This window comes from Hesperophylax consimilis, chromosome 4 (assembly GCF_061612785.1).
Source record: "Hesperophylax consimilis isolate HC1 chromosome 4, BYU_Hcon_1.0, whole genome shotgun sequence".
Classification (NCBI taxonomy): Eukaryota; Metazoa; Arthropoda; class Insecta; order Trichoptera; family Limnephilidae; genus Hesperophylax; species Hesperophylax consimilis.
Genome location: NC_142839.1, coordinates 41,234,035 through 41,249,783, shown reverse-complemented (window position 1 = coordinate 41,249,783; position 15,749 = coordinate 41,234,035). Strand labels below are relative to the sequence as shown.

Genomic DNA, 15,749 nt, shown 5'->3' with positions numbered 1-15,749 from the left:
AATTGAAATTATACAAAGAACAATTATTAAAATTATATTAAAAAAAACCCTTTGACTACCCAACAGAACGCATGTTTGAAGAATTTCAAGTACCTACATTTAAAGACCTATATATTAAAAACTCACTAATCCACATTATAAAAGAAAAAGATAAATATCAATTTTTAAATGAAAACAGAACGCGACTTAGACATGTTTTTCTATGCCCAAAACTAAATACGTCTTTTGCACAACATCATTATACTTACCAGGGAAGAACCTTTTTCAATCGTCTACCAGAAGAAATCAGAAGCATTAATGATAAAACCCAAATACTGCTCTCTGTCAAGAGACACTTTAAAAATATTCTGAAAAAAAAACTACTGTCACTTAATTAATCTCACAAATATCCTTAGTTTTCCATAACTTTCTTTCTTTTTTTAAATTTATTATATTAATATATTATCCTTCACTACTATAAAAAAAAATACTACAGCAAACATACATTTATATACAATGAATTATTTAAGTACTAACAGAATGTACACTCCCCTTCCATACACAAGCAAATGCTTTCAATGGAAGAGTAGTAAAAAGACCCAAGATGTAAAATGAATTATGTACCATATATATTATTAAAAATAATAAATAATTATTAAAAAAAAAAAAAAAAAAATATATATATATATATACATTTTCTCTTATTATTTCCTTGTTTTTAACATTTCTTTGTTTGTTTATTGCTTTTTAACCTTCTTTATCTTTATTGCACGATGTGAACATTGGTTATTGGGTTGTAACCTAATTCTTCTACTTATTTTTTCTCTCTCTCTATGCATGTTATGTTATAAACCTGTTAATGTTCCTAATAAAATAAAATAACATTTTTTTAAGTTCACAACATATCTACAAGAAAACAACAAATATACCCAATCGCTCTTTAAATATGCTAAATAAAAATGTCATTCAGGTATCTCTTGAACACAGGCAAACTTATATTAAATATGTCAATATTTGAGGTGAATTTGTTTCTAAGTGTGTGAAAGCAAGAAATAGGTGCATGTATGTGATAATTGGTAAAAGAATTATTGTTGCAGAATAATATATTTTGCCTAGTTGCTCGAGTAGGTACTCTGAAATCTATGAATTGCAGGAGTTCACAACAGTCTAATTTGGAGTTAATTATCTTAAATAAAAAAGTTAGGTCATTTATTTTTCTTCTGTTTTCTAGGGAATGCATTTTAAGTGTATTTAGTAAGAATTTATAGTTTATGTGTTGAATAGGTATGTGTAATTTGAAGTTAATAAATCGTAAACTTTGAATATTGATGGATAAATTATATCGAGAATAAGGGATTCAAAATTTTTTGGAAGTGTTGATTGTATACATATAGGACGGCAGTTTTTTATGTCTGTGTCATCACTTTTTTTGAAAATAGGGGTAATAAAACTAGATTTCCAACGGGTTGGAAAATGTCCAGAATAAAGGAAGTGGTTGAATAGTGCGGCGAGTAGACCTGATATTGCATGTGCGCATTGTTTGAGAAATATTGGCGGTATGTTATCTGGGCCCGCAGATTTGTTAGAGTCGAGGGAAAGGATTTTGTTAAGACATGATTCCCGTGTAATGCGGTAGTTCTGTAACTGTATTGTATTTTGATATACATACGATGGTACGTTGTTATCTGATATTTCGTTTTCGTATACTCTTTGGAAATGATCAGCGAACAGATTTACATTATTAATGGTGCTATTTGCTATTTTACTATCGTAATGCAATGTGGGATGGTAGTCGGTACTTTCATTGTTTATTTTTTTAACAAATTTTCACAGGTTTTTTGATCCTAGGGCTTTTTTTTCAATGGAGGTGATGGGATAGCACAGTTTGGATAGTGATTTGCATTTTTTTCTCGTTTCTGAAAAGTTTAAGTAGTCATCGGTTTAGTGAGTAAGTTAAAAAAATTTATGTAACTGTTTTTTTGTTGTTTGAGTAATAGTAAAAGATCTTTGGAGAACCAAATTAGATATGTTCAGTGTTTTGGTATATACGAGGGGACTTTATAGTCAAAAAGGTCCAATCTGTATTAGTGAGTTGATGGTTATTAGAATCGTAATCGGCGTTTTTGAAGTTGAGCGTTGTTTTTTTCAATGGGGGTTTGTTTGTGTACATATTTACTACAATGTGTAAGGGAGGATGATAATTATCTACTGGTACTCGTTTGACATTTCAACACATAGTTTAGAGCAGTTTGAAAGGGCTAGATCTAGAAGGCGATCACATTCATTGTATACAAAATATATTGGTGTTGATTTAAATAGTTGATCATATCTATCACTTCACGTGCTGGGTCATTAGAAGATTCATTAGTAATGTAGCCACTGTCACTGGAGTTCCATTTCAAATTGGAAAGATTATAATTGCCGATTATAATAATTATTTTCGACATAGGATTTTTTGACATAAGGAATTTAATGTCTTCACAATGTTTCTTGTAAGTTTGAATGTCGGAGTTTGGCGTTATGTTTATAGTTCCAATGATGATTTTTTTTCCATGGGGGTAACAATTTGTAAAAATAATTGTTCTAGTGAAGTATTTTGCGTGTTTAGTTTTTTCGCTGATAAATTTTCCTTTATTGCTATCAGAACTCCACCTTATCTGGATTTAGAACTAGATTTTGAATTTCTGTCACGTCGAATTATCTTATGGTTTGTAAAACCAAGTTCTGGAGATTTTATTTCTGGAACAAGCCATGTTTCGGTAAGTGTGACGGACGTAGTTGGCCACATTATTTTATTTCATAACAAAATGTTTTACATTTATAAAATGTGCCTACCCCACGCCACTGGCAAAATCACCACTCCCCGCCACTGGTCATTTTGTTTCAATTTTCGGCCCAGGCGGCCTGAAAACTTTGACCCCGAACGGCATTGATAACGCATCGCGCGTCTACCATTGCCGAGCGGATCGATGTTACATTTTTTCTATGTAAAATTTACTAGGAAAAATCAATTTTTAAATGTTGCAAATGTCTGTATTTTACTTGTACATCCCCTTGGCGGTAGTTAAATAAACACTATTTGCTATGTATTACCGCTGAGGAGATACTAAAAAAGCTGTTTTTCACATATATGTATAACCATTTTTGAACAATATTTTTTACCTTTTTTGCGTGTACAAAAATCCAGGAACCTCGTAGCATAGTGAAACTTATCTCTTTCTGAGCTATGTTACGGGGGACCTGGGATAAATGCTAACTTAACAATATTTTACAAATTTGATCGCTTTAAGATCATTTTTACACATTTATTTACAAATATTTCTTATTTTTTATCGTATCTTGACAAACAAAAAATCTAGTTGTCAAGATACACATTCTTATAACTACTATGCATTTAAACAATGTAATTGTTATTCATGTAAGCCTTCAAAATCTTTTCTAACTCGCAAATTCAAGCGACTACCTTCGACCATGCTGCCGGCAAAATGAATATGCAACATTTTGCCGGGGCATATAAACACATTACTGGCGCGGATAGAATCCCCCACCACTTTTCTACTCATCGCCCAATGTCGGGTGCGAGTCATGCTTATTGCATATAAGCAGCCACATAATAAAATAAAATTAGTTCATCTTTTCCACCGAAACCAAGCGTTTTATTATCTACAAGTGACTCCTGCCCAACATCTGCATCACCTCGCCAAGTCTTCTGCTCCAAACCTTCTGGTGTTACCTCTTCAAGACCAGCCGGCCCTCCTCTGGAAAACCACCAACGCCAGAAGCGAGCAGAGACGACAGCACACCCAGTGCCCAACATTCACCAAGCCTGGGTGCGGGAGGCAGATTTCATCATCAAATATTTCTACTATCATCATCATCGACCGTAAAGGAGCATTCTCATCGGTTGAAGACACGGTTTGGACCCGGCGCCTAAATCTATAGTCTTGTGCGGACTCCCGTCCAGTACAGTAAGGATAAATATATCGTGTCCATGTATCCACCTTATCTGGATTTAGAACTACATTTTGAATTTCTGTCACGTCGAAATATCTAATGGTTTGTAAAACCAAGTTCTGGAGATTTTATTTCTGGGACAAGCCATGTTTCGGTAAGGATAAATATATCGTGTCCATGTAAAGATACTGTTGTTTTTAGTTCGTGTAGTTTTGTACGAAGTCCTCGAGTATTTTGTAATAGTCCTGGTTGGATAACAGTAAGACCACGTCTCTCCAATAGAAGGGAATGTTGAGAAGCACAAGTATTAGGGACAAATTAAGAAAAAAAATATAGAAAGAGGCTAAATAAAACATGGAATAAAAAAAAATTTTTAGAAAGTCAACTATTAATTACATCGTCTTTGTTTTATTCGCTGAAAAATACAATAATTAATAACTCCGAGACGATAAGAATATTGTTTATAAAGCACAACTGGTAAGACGACCAAAATGGAAACAGGTCGACAATACGCGTGCGAGCCTTTTATACCTTCCTTTGGGTCGTAAATTCTTCAGAGACATACGTTCACTATTATTCCATAGTCTCTGACCTACGATCATAACGTTAATTTAATCTCGCTGGTATTGAAATATTTAAAAGTACCTACTACGGCAGTTAGGCCAACTCCATATCATCAATAAATAATTCCGTTAACGATACGAAACAAAATTAATGCTCTCTTTATAATCTTATTGATTTACATATTTTTAGAAAATTTAATCTAAAATATAGTTTTTTTTTCTAAAATAAAAAGTTGAAAAAAGCTTTTTTTTTAGATATGTCAAACTAATCAAATATGCTGACAAGACTTGCAGACCTCTTTATATAATGTGATATAAAAAATACAAGAATACGTTACGAAGGTCGCAATAAAGAGTTTTTAATAAACCTTACCTAACTATAATAAATCAAAATCAGCAAATGAAAAATCTTAATAAGAAGGTAGTCAAAGTATCATTATTTTTAGCTTTAGTTTTTTTCAGAAGCAATTAAGTTGAATTAATAGATACGTTAGAAAATAAAGTCAACCTATTTATTAGTGAAAGTTAAACATTTGAGCTTATCTCAGCATACAAACTTCAAGGACAATTTTTTTTTCTCAAGCTATAACTTTTCAAATTTAGCAGTGTGAAAATAGAATGGTATTGCACATTTGAGCGTTTTAATAGATGCATCAATTTACAGACTCTGTATAACAAATTATTATAAGCAATAATTTTCGCCTGAAATATCCATGCAAATTAAAAAAATATATCTCCCGACTAAAAATAAATGCCGCCAACGGGAATTGAACCCGCACTTTCTAATGTCTCGTCAGGTTCTCTGGACCACTGAGCTACGTCGGCATATTCTTAACATGGCAAATAATTCAATATGTTTTACTTGTACTTCAATTAACAATTTCTGCTTATTCTGTTTTTTCACCTGTAAACAACGAACTTTATTTTTATCGACGCTATCTTGTGGGAAATTCAGCACTAACAAAGCCTTTCCTACATTTTAGATATTTTAGATTTATATGGATATTTCAGGCGAGTAATTACTGCTTATGATAATTTGTAATTCTTTGTGCTATGCATAAAATATATCGTCTTACAAACATTAGTTTATCGTTAAAAATAATAATACCCTCTATTATTTATAAGTGTCCTACTGTGATCAGAGAGCACCTTACTTTGACACATAATTAATGTGTATTGACTTTGAAATGGTCAGACCCTTTTTTCAATTACGGTTTCCTTCACGCCAGTAGGAGCTTGTTTATTACTTATTGACCCACTAAAGTCATTCATTAATGTAATCACCTGTTTTAAAAGCCCGACAAGGGTCATACCAATAATAAGTTTCTACGCGTCTTTTCACCCTCTCAACATCCTGCGAATTGAGGTAAATAATACGATTTCCTCTGTTTTTATCAGCGAGAAGAAATTACAGAAGGAAAATCCTATTCACTTTTGAATCTTTCGTCATTTACGAAACCTCCAGAAATGCTGAAAATTTTTCTAAAAAAAAATATAAATCTAATCTCTATAAATCTTTAAAACTTTTGAAAATCTTATAAAGGGTGGATTTATGCTCTATACGCATCACGGCTTGGCCTATTTCAGCAAATTTCTCGCCATATATTTCCCATTGGTAGTGCTGATACGCTGAAATAGACACGAGAATATAGCGCGCTTATTGCGTGGACTGTCACAGGCTTAAAACTTTATTGTGTTGTGTTAGGTAAATTTAAAATATTTTTTATATCACAATTTAAATATGTTCATGACGAAACACTGTTTTTCAATTTTTGAAGTGATTATTAATCAAGGAAGAAGAAGGTGTAAGTAAATTCAAAAGACACAAAAAACAAAAACAAAAGTTATGGTATTTGTTGGTATATTGTATATTTAAAATGGCAATAATGAAGTAATACATTTAGAAATGAGATCGATAAAGATGACGGAAAATAAGTAGGTCCCAAAAACTCAATGGTAAGTGTTCTCTCGGTATGACAGAGGTCCTAGGTTATTATCCCCAATTGCGATTTTTACCTATGTATTTTGTGCGTCTTTTCCGTTTCGATAATTTGGGAGGCGGGTACGGGTACCGCCACCCCGGAAATCTTTTATTGGATAATCAACACCTTTGCCATTCATCATTCCAAGTGGTTTGGTGACTTAACAGAAGTGCACGGGATAATGGGGTGAGGTCTGTCTAGGCCTTGATGACGTATGTGTCTGCCTACCTACTGCGTGGCAGGCCCGATGGAGAGACACTGGTTGAGGGAGACCTTTCGACTTCTCCAACATGAATAATAAATGGATTCATACTGACCCCCAGATTCCTACCGACCCCTCATACCCTGTTTACTTCAAATATCTTCCTCGCTTTTAAATTATTTTCTTTGGGACTCCTATGTAGAGCTAATGCAAAAAAAATTTCATTTCAAATCAATGTTATTTTTTTCAATTATTATATATTACATAAATGTATAGACTATTTAGTTGTTCCACTAAATTTAACTATGTCAAATCTCTTAATATTGTGGATTTGTTACTTTCCACAAATTAGTTTCAGCAATATATTAAATAAATAATACCAACATTTATTTGATTTGCGTCTTCCAAACAAAGCCTTCAACACTGATATCGAGTTTTTTGTTTGTTTTCTTTGGTGCGAGAGAGCCTCAGGACAAATTAATGGTTCCCTCAGCCTAAAAGCTTTCAGGTAATTTGTATATGGCACTTACTAACCGCCGACTGCTGCGAGCTGTAAGCACCTTATCCCAGCAAGAAAGAAGCCTTCCTTTCATTTAAAAGCATTACAAATCAAGTGGTTAGACAGAAATAAAGATGAAAAGGATTACAAAAATCTCAATCATGATGATTGAAGTGAATCTTCAAATTTCATAAATTTATCTCTTTTCAATATCTGATATTTTATTAATATTTCAAAAACGTACATATTTTTTTTAAATTTTAGAATTAACCGCATCTCCGGGACCCGGTGTGAGCATTTGGGTATGATTTTTTTTCATAAGTAGATTCAAATTTAAATAAAATACAATATATTTGCATCTCGTTCTAGGAGGAAGGTAAGGTAGCCGTGGTGAAATACCGCTCAGCATAATCTAATATTGAGTACATTACTTTAGATGGCATTATTGCTAGAGACTATCTAATGTAAATCTTTTTCTCCTAGGTCTGAGCAACAAGGAAGATCCCAATGTTTTCTACTTGTAATCCTTTCTCCTTTGATTTCCATATTTCCTTCTTAATTACAAATACTCCAAATTGACCTTTACCTACATTAAGGTAAAAATTACATGCAACCCGAAGGAGAGGTCACTAGGGACCACGAAAAATCGCAAAACGACCCTGTCTCTTAATATTCCTTTCTCAATTTGCATCAATACTCAGATATTATTAACTACTACATACATTCAATTTGGGAGACGACAATGGGTACCCTTGCTCGGGGAACCATTTATTGGATAACGAAAAACCCTGTCATAAGTCGCCTTTCGAAAGTGGTTTTCTATTTCTAGTTTACGCCGGGGTGCCCGGGTTCATGGGGTGAGGTTTGTCTAGTTCTTGGGAGTGGATGCGTTTGATCACCTACTGCGTGGCGGGTCAGATCGAGAGAGACTAGTTGAGGAAGACTATTTACCGCCTTACACCGTGGTGGGAGAGATGTATTCATACGTCTGTCACTCTTGGAAACATTTCCCCCAGATTCCTACCCACCCCTCATACCTTTTGCTTCCCAGAACTTTCTCTCCATCTTTTCCCTAAAAATACCCTCTACACATCATCCCCAAAGATGACATAGTGCTTGAAGAATTTCTTACCCTCAGGTCCTCCTATATGGAGCTAATGTAAAAAATATCGTTTTAACCAGATATCTCTCATCTTCGCCCAACAGTCAATCATTAAGTAACGCAAAACGATTATAGAGAGTACGAAATCGAGCGTAACTCAAGTACAACTGCACTCGTGACTTGTTTGCGAAGAGGAATTTTTTAATAGCGATTTCGGGGGGGGGGAGGTAGTACGGTATTTGATATATATAAATATATTATTTAATTTCTTATCGATCGATTACCGTCTAGCTCTTTATCTAGAATTACCAAAATTACAGTGAATGTGATGAAAAAAATAATTAAGACATCGCACCAAATTCTCGTTTGTGGGAAGTGTAGTACCCCATTTCAGAGCGGGAGCGTTAAATGAATTCCCAATATTCTTACCTGTAATAATGCTTGTTCGCCAGTTTCATGAGCAGCTCCGCTTCGCGCTCCGCCTGCGTGGCCCCGGCTCCATCCCGCCGCGGGGGCAGCTCCCCATCCTCGCCACCCACGGCCTGGTCCACCGCCTCTTCCTGCTCGCCAGCATCGCCGCCTAACGCCAGATCCTCAGCCGTGGGCTGGCACGAAGTGGGCGAGGGGCGGCGGGCGGCGCTCACGCGGTCACCGTACATCTGAGTGAAGGATTCTGGCCGGACAGGACCTGAGAACAAAACAAATATTAATGTAGAAAAAATTGAAGACTGGAAATAGTACAACGCGTATGGTCCGCCGACCGACAAGCTTTGACAAGCTGGACCGATGGTCTTCGTATGAAGCACGTGGCACTACAGTTCTTCATTCATTCACATACTTCATCTTCCAATCACTAAATTTATTTAATTTAACAAAACATAAATCAGTAACGAGTATCAACAACAATTGCCATCTGAAAATTGTCGTTACTTGATGGCACTGACTTGATCACATGGCACAAATTCCGTTCAACATGCATCCCTGTACTTTTGGCACTAATGACGTAATGACCATTCTTAAGAAAGTGATACGTATAGGTGTAACATGACGCCACTATATTTGACTTTTACCAATATTAGATTATTGAAGTGAAACTTCTTTAGGCGCGTAATGAATTTTCTGGGACGGAGTAAAACCGAGTCAGGATCGACACGAAAATGCGGGTACCCCCACCACCGCTCACCGTTCACTGTCCCTCTCTCACCATATGCGCTTGTTGAGGTGGGGGAGCCGCTCACGAACGTTCTCTCCCGACACGGGACAACAATCGATGCAGTTTTTGCACGATTCATTTAGGATTTAAGTGCTCATGTATATATCTCGCACTTTAGTTACCATAACCCAATTATCACGACATTAGGAAATGATATTCATGAAATTGACAATGAAAATGGCACATGATTGGTAAATTGTCATTGTAATTTCTTTGTAATTTTTAATTGTAATATTGTTATTTATGTAATATTGTATACTTGTGAATAAATTGAAAATTTTTGGAACTATACATTAATCGAACGTCATTCATCTATAAGAAAATATTAGAAAAAGCAAATCCATGCTTCGTCGTTGAATTATTTAACCTCTAATTTTCAAACTAACCTAAGAGAGAAAATAGAGATGATGAAATGAAAATAGAGAGAGAGGAATACTAGAAGTTTCACTTCTGTCTTGCGTAGGCTTGACACACCCACTTTCTTACAACAGTGTTGAAAAAAATTTAAAACATCAGTCGATTAGTGGAGTTTAATCCTGGTAATTGGATACTCTAACTTTGGTGTTTTGTTGTCGTAAGTAGCGTTGGTGCAACATCAAGTTATGCGTTTGAGAGTGTTTTTGTCCAATCTAAAGATAAACGGCCACTTTGAACAACAGCCGTTAGATGGTTTGGACACTTAGAGCGAATGGACGGAAAAATATCAAAATATTGTACCAGGGGCAAGAGGATGGAAGACGACGTCGGAGATGTCCCTGTGATCAAGGGAATCTGAAAATCTCAGATAACATTCTATAAATACGATCTTGTAAATTGTAATCGTGGTATGTGGTTAATGAAGGAGTGGGTGTAAAGACAGAGCAGTGTAATATTACATCCTCTCTTCGTTATATGACGTAGTGGTTAATATAGGTTCAATGCTTTTTCTGTTTGCCTACATTGTTATCTGTCTGTATAAACCTCATATATAAGTATACCATTCGAGTCGTACGAACATAGAAGCTATTCGTATTCGATTGTTATATGGGTTTCCTTAGGTTTCCATCTGAAATATACTTAACCCGTAGTTGAAAAAAATATTTAAATACGGTAATTTCGAAAATAAAAAGTCTCTCTAAAAGCAAAGTGTTGCGTAATTAATTTGTCATTTATAGTATGTATGTTTTGAATATTTCGGTCAGAGCATTAACGTACAACTAGATACATTATTTTTATTAACCACCATTGAACTTTGACCACATTTCAGATGATGTGAGAAATTAAAGCTACTTACATATATACAGCGTGTCCTTAATGTAAAAAAGTTATCCAATGGAGAACTGACGAACCATAATGACCACATATATTTATGTCAGTGATTGGACTATTTTACAGTGAAGTTTCGTTTTTTTGCTGACTTTGTAATTTGCCGGTAGCGAGCCCAGGCCTGTACCTAGTCGACCTTATCATTATGCTTACATCATCCCTAAAGTTTTTTCAGATCTCCTCGTTTGCAATAAGATTGATTATACATTGTCGAATCGCTGCCGTATCTTTAGTATCCAAATATGATTCTACAGGCGTCATTATATTGAATTTGGAGTCGTTTCATCGAGCAAGTTTGGTAGTGACACCATGTCTCACATGTATACAGGCCAATACAGAATGCGTTGAAGAGTATTTTTTAACGGTATTGCTGCATTTGCAAAATCTGCGGGCAATCATATTATACACTATGCTTAGGCTTCTCCTTTGTCGTTCGATATCGCCATTGTCCGATAGGTCTTGATTAATAATGTGCCTATTATTTATTCTTGCCTCGTTAAGGTATACGGGGAGCATCTTACTCGTATCTGGATTTTTTCCGTGGTGGAACGCAATCAATTTCGTCTTCTTCGGGTTATGCATCATATTATGCTATTTTCCATATTCTTCACAAATGTTTAAAAGTAATCTTAATCCCTTGATCGACGGAGCCAGGAGGATCATGTCGTCAGCGTAGCTTATATGGTTTATACATACATTTTTCACGATAGCCCGCCCTGATGTCCAGGCGAGTTGACAACTCGTCCATGTATACATTAAATATGATGGGGGACATACGCCCTCCTTGCCTTACTCCTGACCACAAATATATCGGCTGGGAGTGCGTGCTTGCCCACCGTACAATATTTTCCTGCTGGGAGTGCCATCGGGATAGTGTGTTTATATATATGGTAGGTATATTCCTAGCTTTCAATTTATCCCATGACGTTTTATGACAGACCCTGTCGAAGGCTTTACTTAGGTCTAAGAATCACCCGTATTCGGTAGTTTTTTGTTTCTTGTAAAATTCTATTATTTGATTTGCAGTGTATATTGCCGTATTAGTGGATAATCTACATTTAAAGCCTATCTGGTTGTCTTTAGACATTAATTTATCATGTATATCATTTAATATTAACCTTTCAAATAATCTTGCAGTTATAGTTGTTAAGGATATTGGCCGGTAATTGCTGTAGTTATTCATGTCAGGCTGTCCCGATTTCAGGATAGGAGTTGTTTTCGTCATTACGCTCGGTAAATAGTTGTGTTTAAGTATTGCGTTGAACAGTATATTTAGTAGTTTGGGTATGTACCTACCTCCGTATTTTATATGTTCAATACTTAGATTATCATGCCCCGGAGATTTACCAGCCTTAGTGCCTGTTATGGATTTCATTATATTACTTTCAGAGAGGTGAACGTTTTGTCCATTATATTCCATAATATCAGGGACAGACGGTACTTCATTTCCGAAAATATCTGCAAAGGTTTTTCTAAAAGAATTAGAAGTTTCCTCCTCGTTTGTGGATCCATCAATTTGGCTGGCGATTCGAGTTTTTGGTTTGATCAGGTTATTACTTTTCTTCCAGAATTGGGAGAACTACTTTTTTTCAAGTGATTTTACAATATCATCCATCTTTGTTTGTTCAGAATAGCTTTGGCAGTGTTTAAGAGCTATTTTGAATTCCTTCCTTTTTTTCTTTTGTCCGCAATGGGACCATGCAATGGTCTCCCATTTTTAATCTACTCCATCAACGCCAATCTGGAATTTTTTATTGTTCTTTAACTTGTTGATTCCACCCAGCAATGTCACAATGTGTTTTTGGTTTGCTTTGATCGTTCTCCCGATAAAATACAATATTGGCAGCCTTACTGAGGGCTTCAACGATGTCTGTGTATATATTGTCCATGTTGTGTATATGGTCGCATTTGTCACATATATAATCCGAATTACAAATGGATTCGGAGTGTCTTTGATAGATTACACTAAGTAATGCTTCTGCTACAGACGTATATTCACTGATTTTCTTATTATTATTCCTTCTCTGTATTATTTTATTAGGCTATTGCGGAATATTAAAAATGGTTGCCGGTAATTTTTCTTTATTAATAGTGATCGGACAAGTGGGTATCATTGTTTATTTTCAGACTATCTATTTTTTTGATTATTAGTGCATATACAGTGATCCAGCCAGAAAGTGGTATTGTGTGCATCGTTTATATATGTATATATATAAACGATGACACACATATATATATATATATATATATACCAACTGACACATATATATATATATGTGTCAGTCGTTATACTTTCAATATCGATGAAACTGTATTTATTTTCGGTGTAGAAATGAGAGAGTTCTTTCCCGAATATGGAGGATAGGTGTTCATTATCTTGAATGATCGCATGTATTTTGGAAAGGTAGTTGGTGAAGTCGGTAAGGTGGTCCGCGTGACACACCCGCATGTTATCTACTTATATACGGTTATCTGAATACCAGCGATGCGGTCATCTCCACACGGTATTATTGAAGCTTGCAGATCGTTCCTCCAAAGTACTGCGACTCCTCCGTAGGGTCGGCCCCGTAGCGGTCCGTTTGATAAATCTTCAGCAGAGGTACCCCATCCCTGGAAGTTCGGATGAAGTTTGGATAGATTCGCTGTTTCGTTTTGTAATAACCACGTTTCTTGCAAAAGTATTCCATCGTAGAAATCAAAAAATAAAACGAAGTTGACGTTTCGTCTAAAACTTTTGCAGTTAATCGAAATTATCTCAATTTCGTTCTTTTCGATTGTATTTTTTTTCAAAAAAATTACGGAAAACAGTACCAGTCGGCCAAAATTCCAAAATTCTTTGTTCATGTACGTTTTGAAATCCGTACTCGCTATAGTATACTTGAAAGATCTAAACTGCGTGGGATTTCGTTGCATTATTTTTTCCACTTGGATATTACATCCTTTTATTTTGCTATTGATAAAGTTTCAAATATTGTCTTCAGTTACACAGTTAAAGTTGCGTTGTTTTTAACTCAGCTATTTTGAGGGAGTTCTCCATTGCTGTCCCAGTTGCAATAATATTTCTCGAACTCCTTAGTTTTCTTGTAACGGTTTTATAACCATCCGTACTAAAATTAGTTGTCTCTGGTTTAAATGTATTTTTGTGAGATTGTGTGAGTAGAATTTTAGCTGATTCATCCATACCCGGTTGATTTACCTGTGATGTCTGCAGTACGACTTGTTGCTGTTATGTGAGAGAGCTAGACGCTGCTACTTTATTCCATAATTGAGGAGAGTGCATGACAGGTGGGGCAGCTAATGCAAGGGGCGCATTTTTGTCCAAATTTAATTCATTAGTTGGCGACCGTGAGCATGAGCGGTTCTTATCTACCGCTATCGGAATAGAGACCTTCAATTTTTTCAAGGACGGCGATGTGTTTACGTCTTGATTTGGAATACGGTCATTATTTTATTTTTTCATATATACGGCATAACGTTGCCATCAACAAAAGTAGGAATAGTGAAAGTACAAAAACTCAAACAAAAGTATTAAGTAACAAGCATAAAATGTAAAAGTACAACAACTCAAAGAAAAGTATAAAGTAACAAGTATAAAATGTTAAAATATCAAAAAGTATAAAATGTACAAAAAATATTATTTATTTAAAAAGGTTTTAAAAAGTGAGTACTGCTAAGTATGAGCAATGAAGAAGAACAAGAAGGTTATGATATTTTTGTTATTTGTTTTTGGGGTGTTATGCCGTGTTGCGCTAACTCCTTCTTTAGCCAACGTTTCGGACAGCATTGCAGTGTCCATCATCAGGGCAGATGTGTTATTTGAGGTTGTGTTAAAATGTGAGCTTAAGTATGAGGTTGTGATACCGTGTTGCCAGCTCCAACCCTCTGAGCTAACATTAACGTATCATTTTTTTAATTTTTTTATTTAAAGTGGTTTTTCTTCGTTTAGCTCTGGTGTAGCCGTCAATTACCGGATACCAAGAACTATTGAGCTTAGCTCCATCGTCTCTATTAATGTTTACGGGATTTTTATGAATTTCAATGGCTTCCGTAATCAGCCGTGCTCTATAAGTTTTGGGTCTCCCCAGGATTTCAGGAACAAATCCAAAGTAATGCCCGGTGTCAATCAAATGCTCGGCAATTGCCGATTTGTCAGGGTGGCCGAGTTTACAAGCTCTGAAGTGTTCTGAAATCCTTTTGGAGATAGTCCGCTCTGTTTGGCCTATATAGACTTTGTCACATCCGGAACAGCTGAGTTTATACACCCCATCTGTTTCCAGAGGAAACTTAGTCTTTGCAGACCTCAGTAAGTCCTGTATCTTTGTTGTTGTTCCGAAGACAGTCTTGATATTTTCCTTTCTCAATAGCCTGGCAATTCTGTCTGTCACATTGTGTACATAAGGCAGGAAGGCAGATGATGGACACTGCAATGCTGTCCGAAACGTTGGCTAAAGAAGGAGTTAGCGCAACACGGCATAACACCCCAAAAACAAATAACAAAAATACTTTTGGCCGTGAAAATCTTAAATCATATTTAAGGTTATGATAATTTATTTTCAGTTCATTCCTTAGGAGAACCATTTCAGAGCGCAACACTTCCAGATCGCTTCGTTTGGACATTTGTGACTGAATTGTGGTTAGTTCACACTTTAATGCCATGATATTTGTTGGGAGAGAAGTGACTTCTACTTGATCGAAATTGATAGGCGGAAGTTTGTGTAGATTCTGAGCCATAAAGGTTGGTATAGCTTCATTCTCTGTTTCCTTCAGTATTTTAATAATATTATATAAATTCTTACATTTCCTACCTTCACCTTTCCTCATAATCCTGCGTTCAACTGTTTCATTACACAGAATGTCTTTCGCAGCCTCCACTTTGTCTTCTGAGAAATTATTGGAGCATATTTGGATAGCGGTTAGTTCATCTAAGACATCGATTTTGTTTTGAAAAAA

General features: G+C 35.5%; 1 protein-coding gene across 1 annotated transcript in view; it reads right to left on the bottom strand.

Annotated features, from left to right (window-relative positions):
• LOC149424727 (neuroligin-4, Y-linked-like) overlaps positions 1 to 15,749 on the bottom strand; it is a 91,639-nt gene that overhangs the window by 28,946 nt on the left and 46,944 nt on the right. The window contains exon 9 of the mRNA XM_089631482.1: positions 8,711 to 8,969. Coding sequence (XP_089487608.1) covers positions 8,711 to 8,969 — 259 coding nt within the window. The remainder of the gene's footprint in view (positions 1 to 8,710; positions 8,970 to 15,749) is intronic.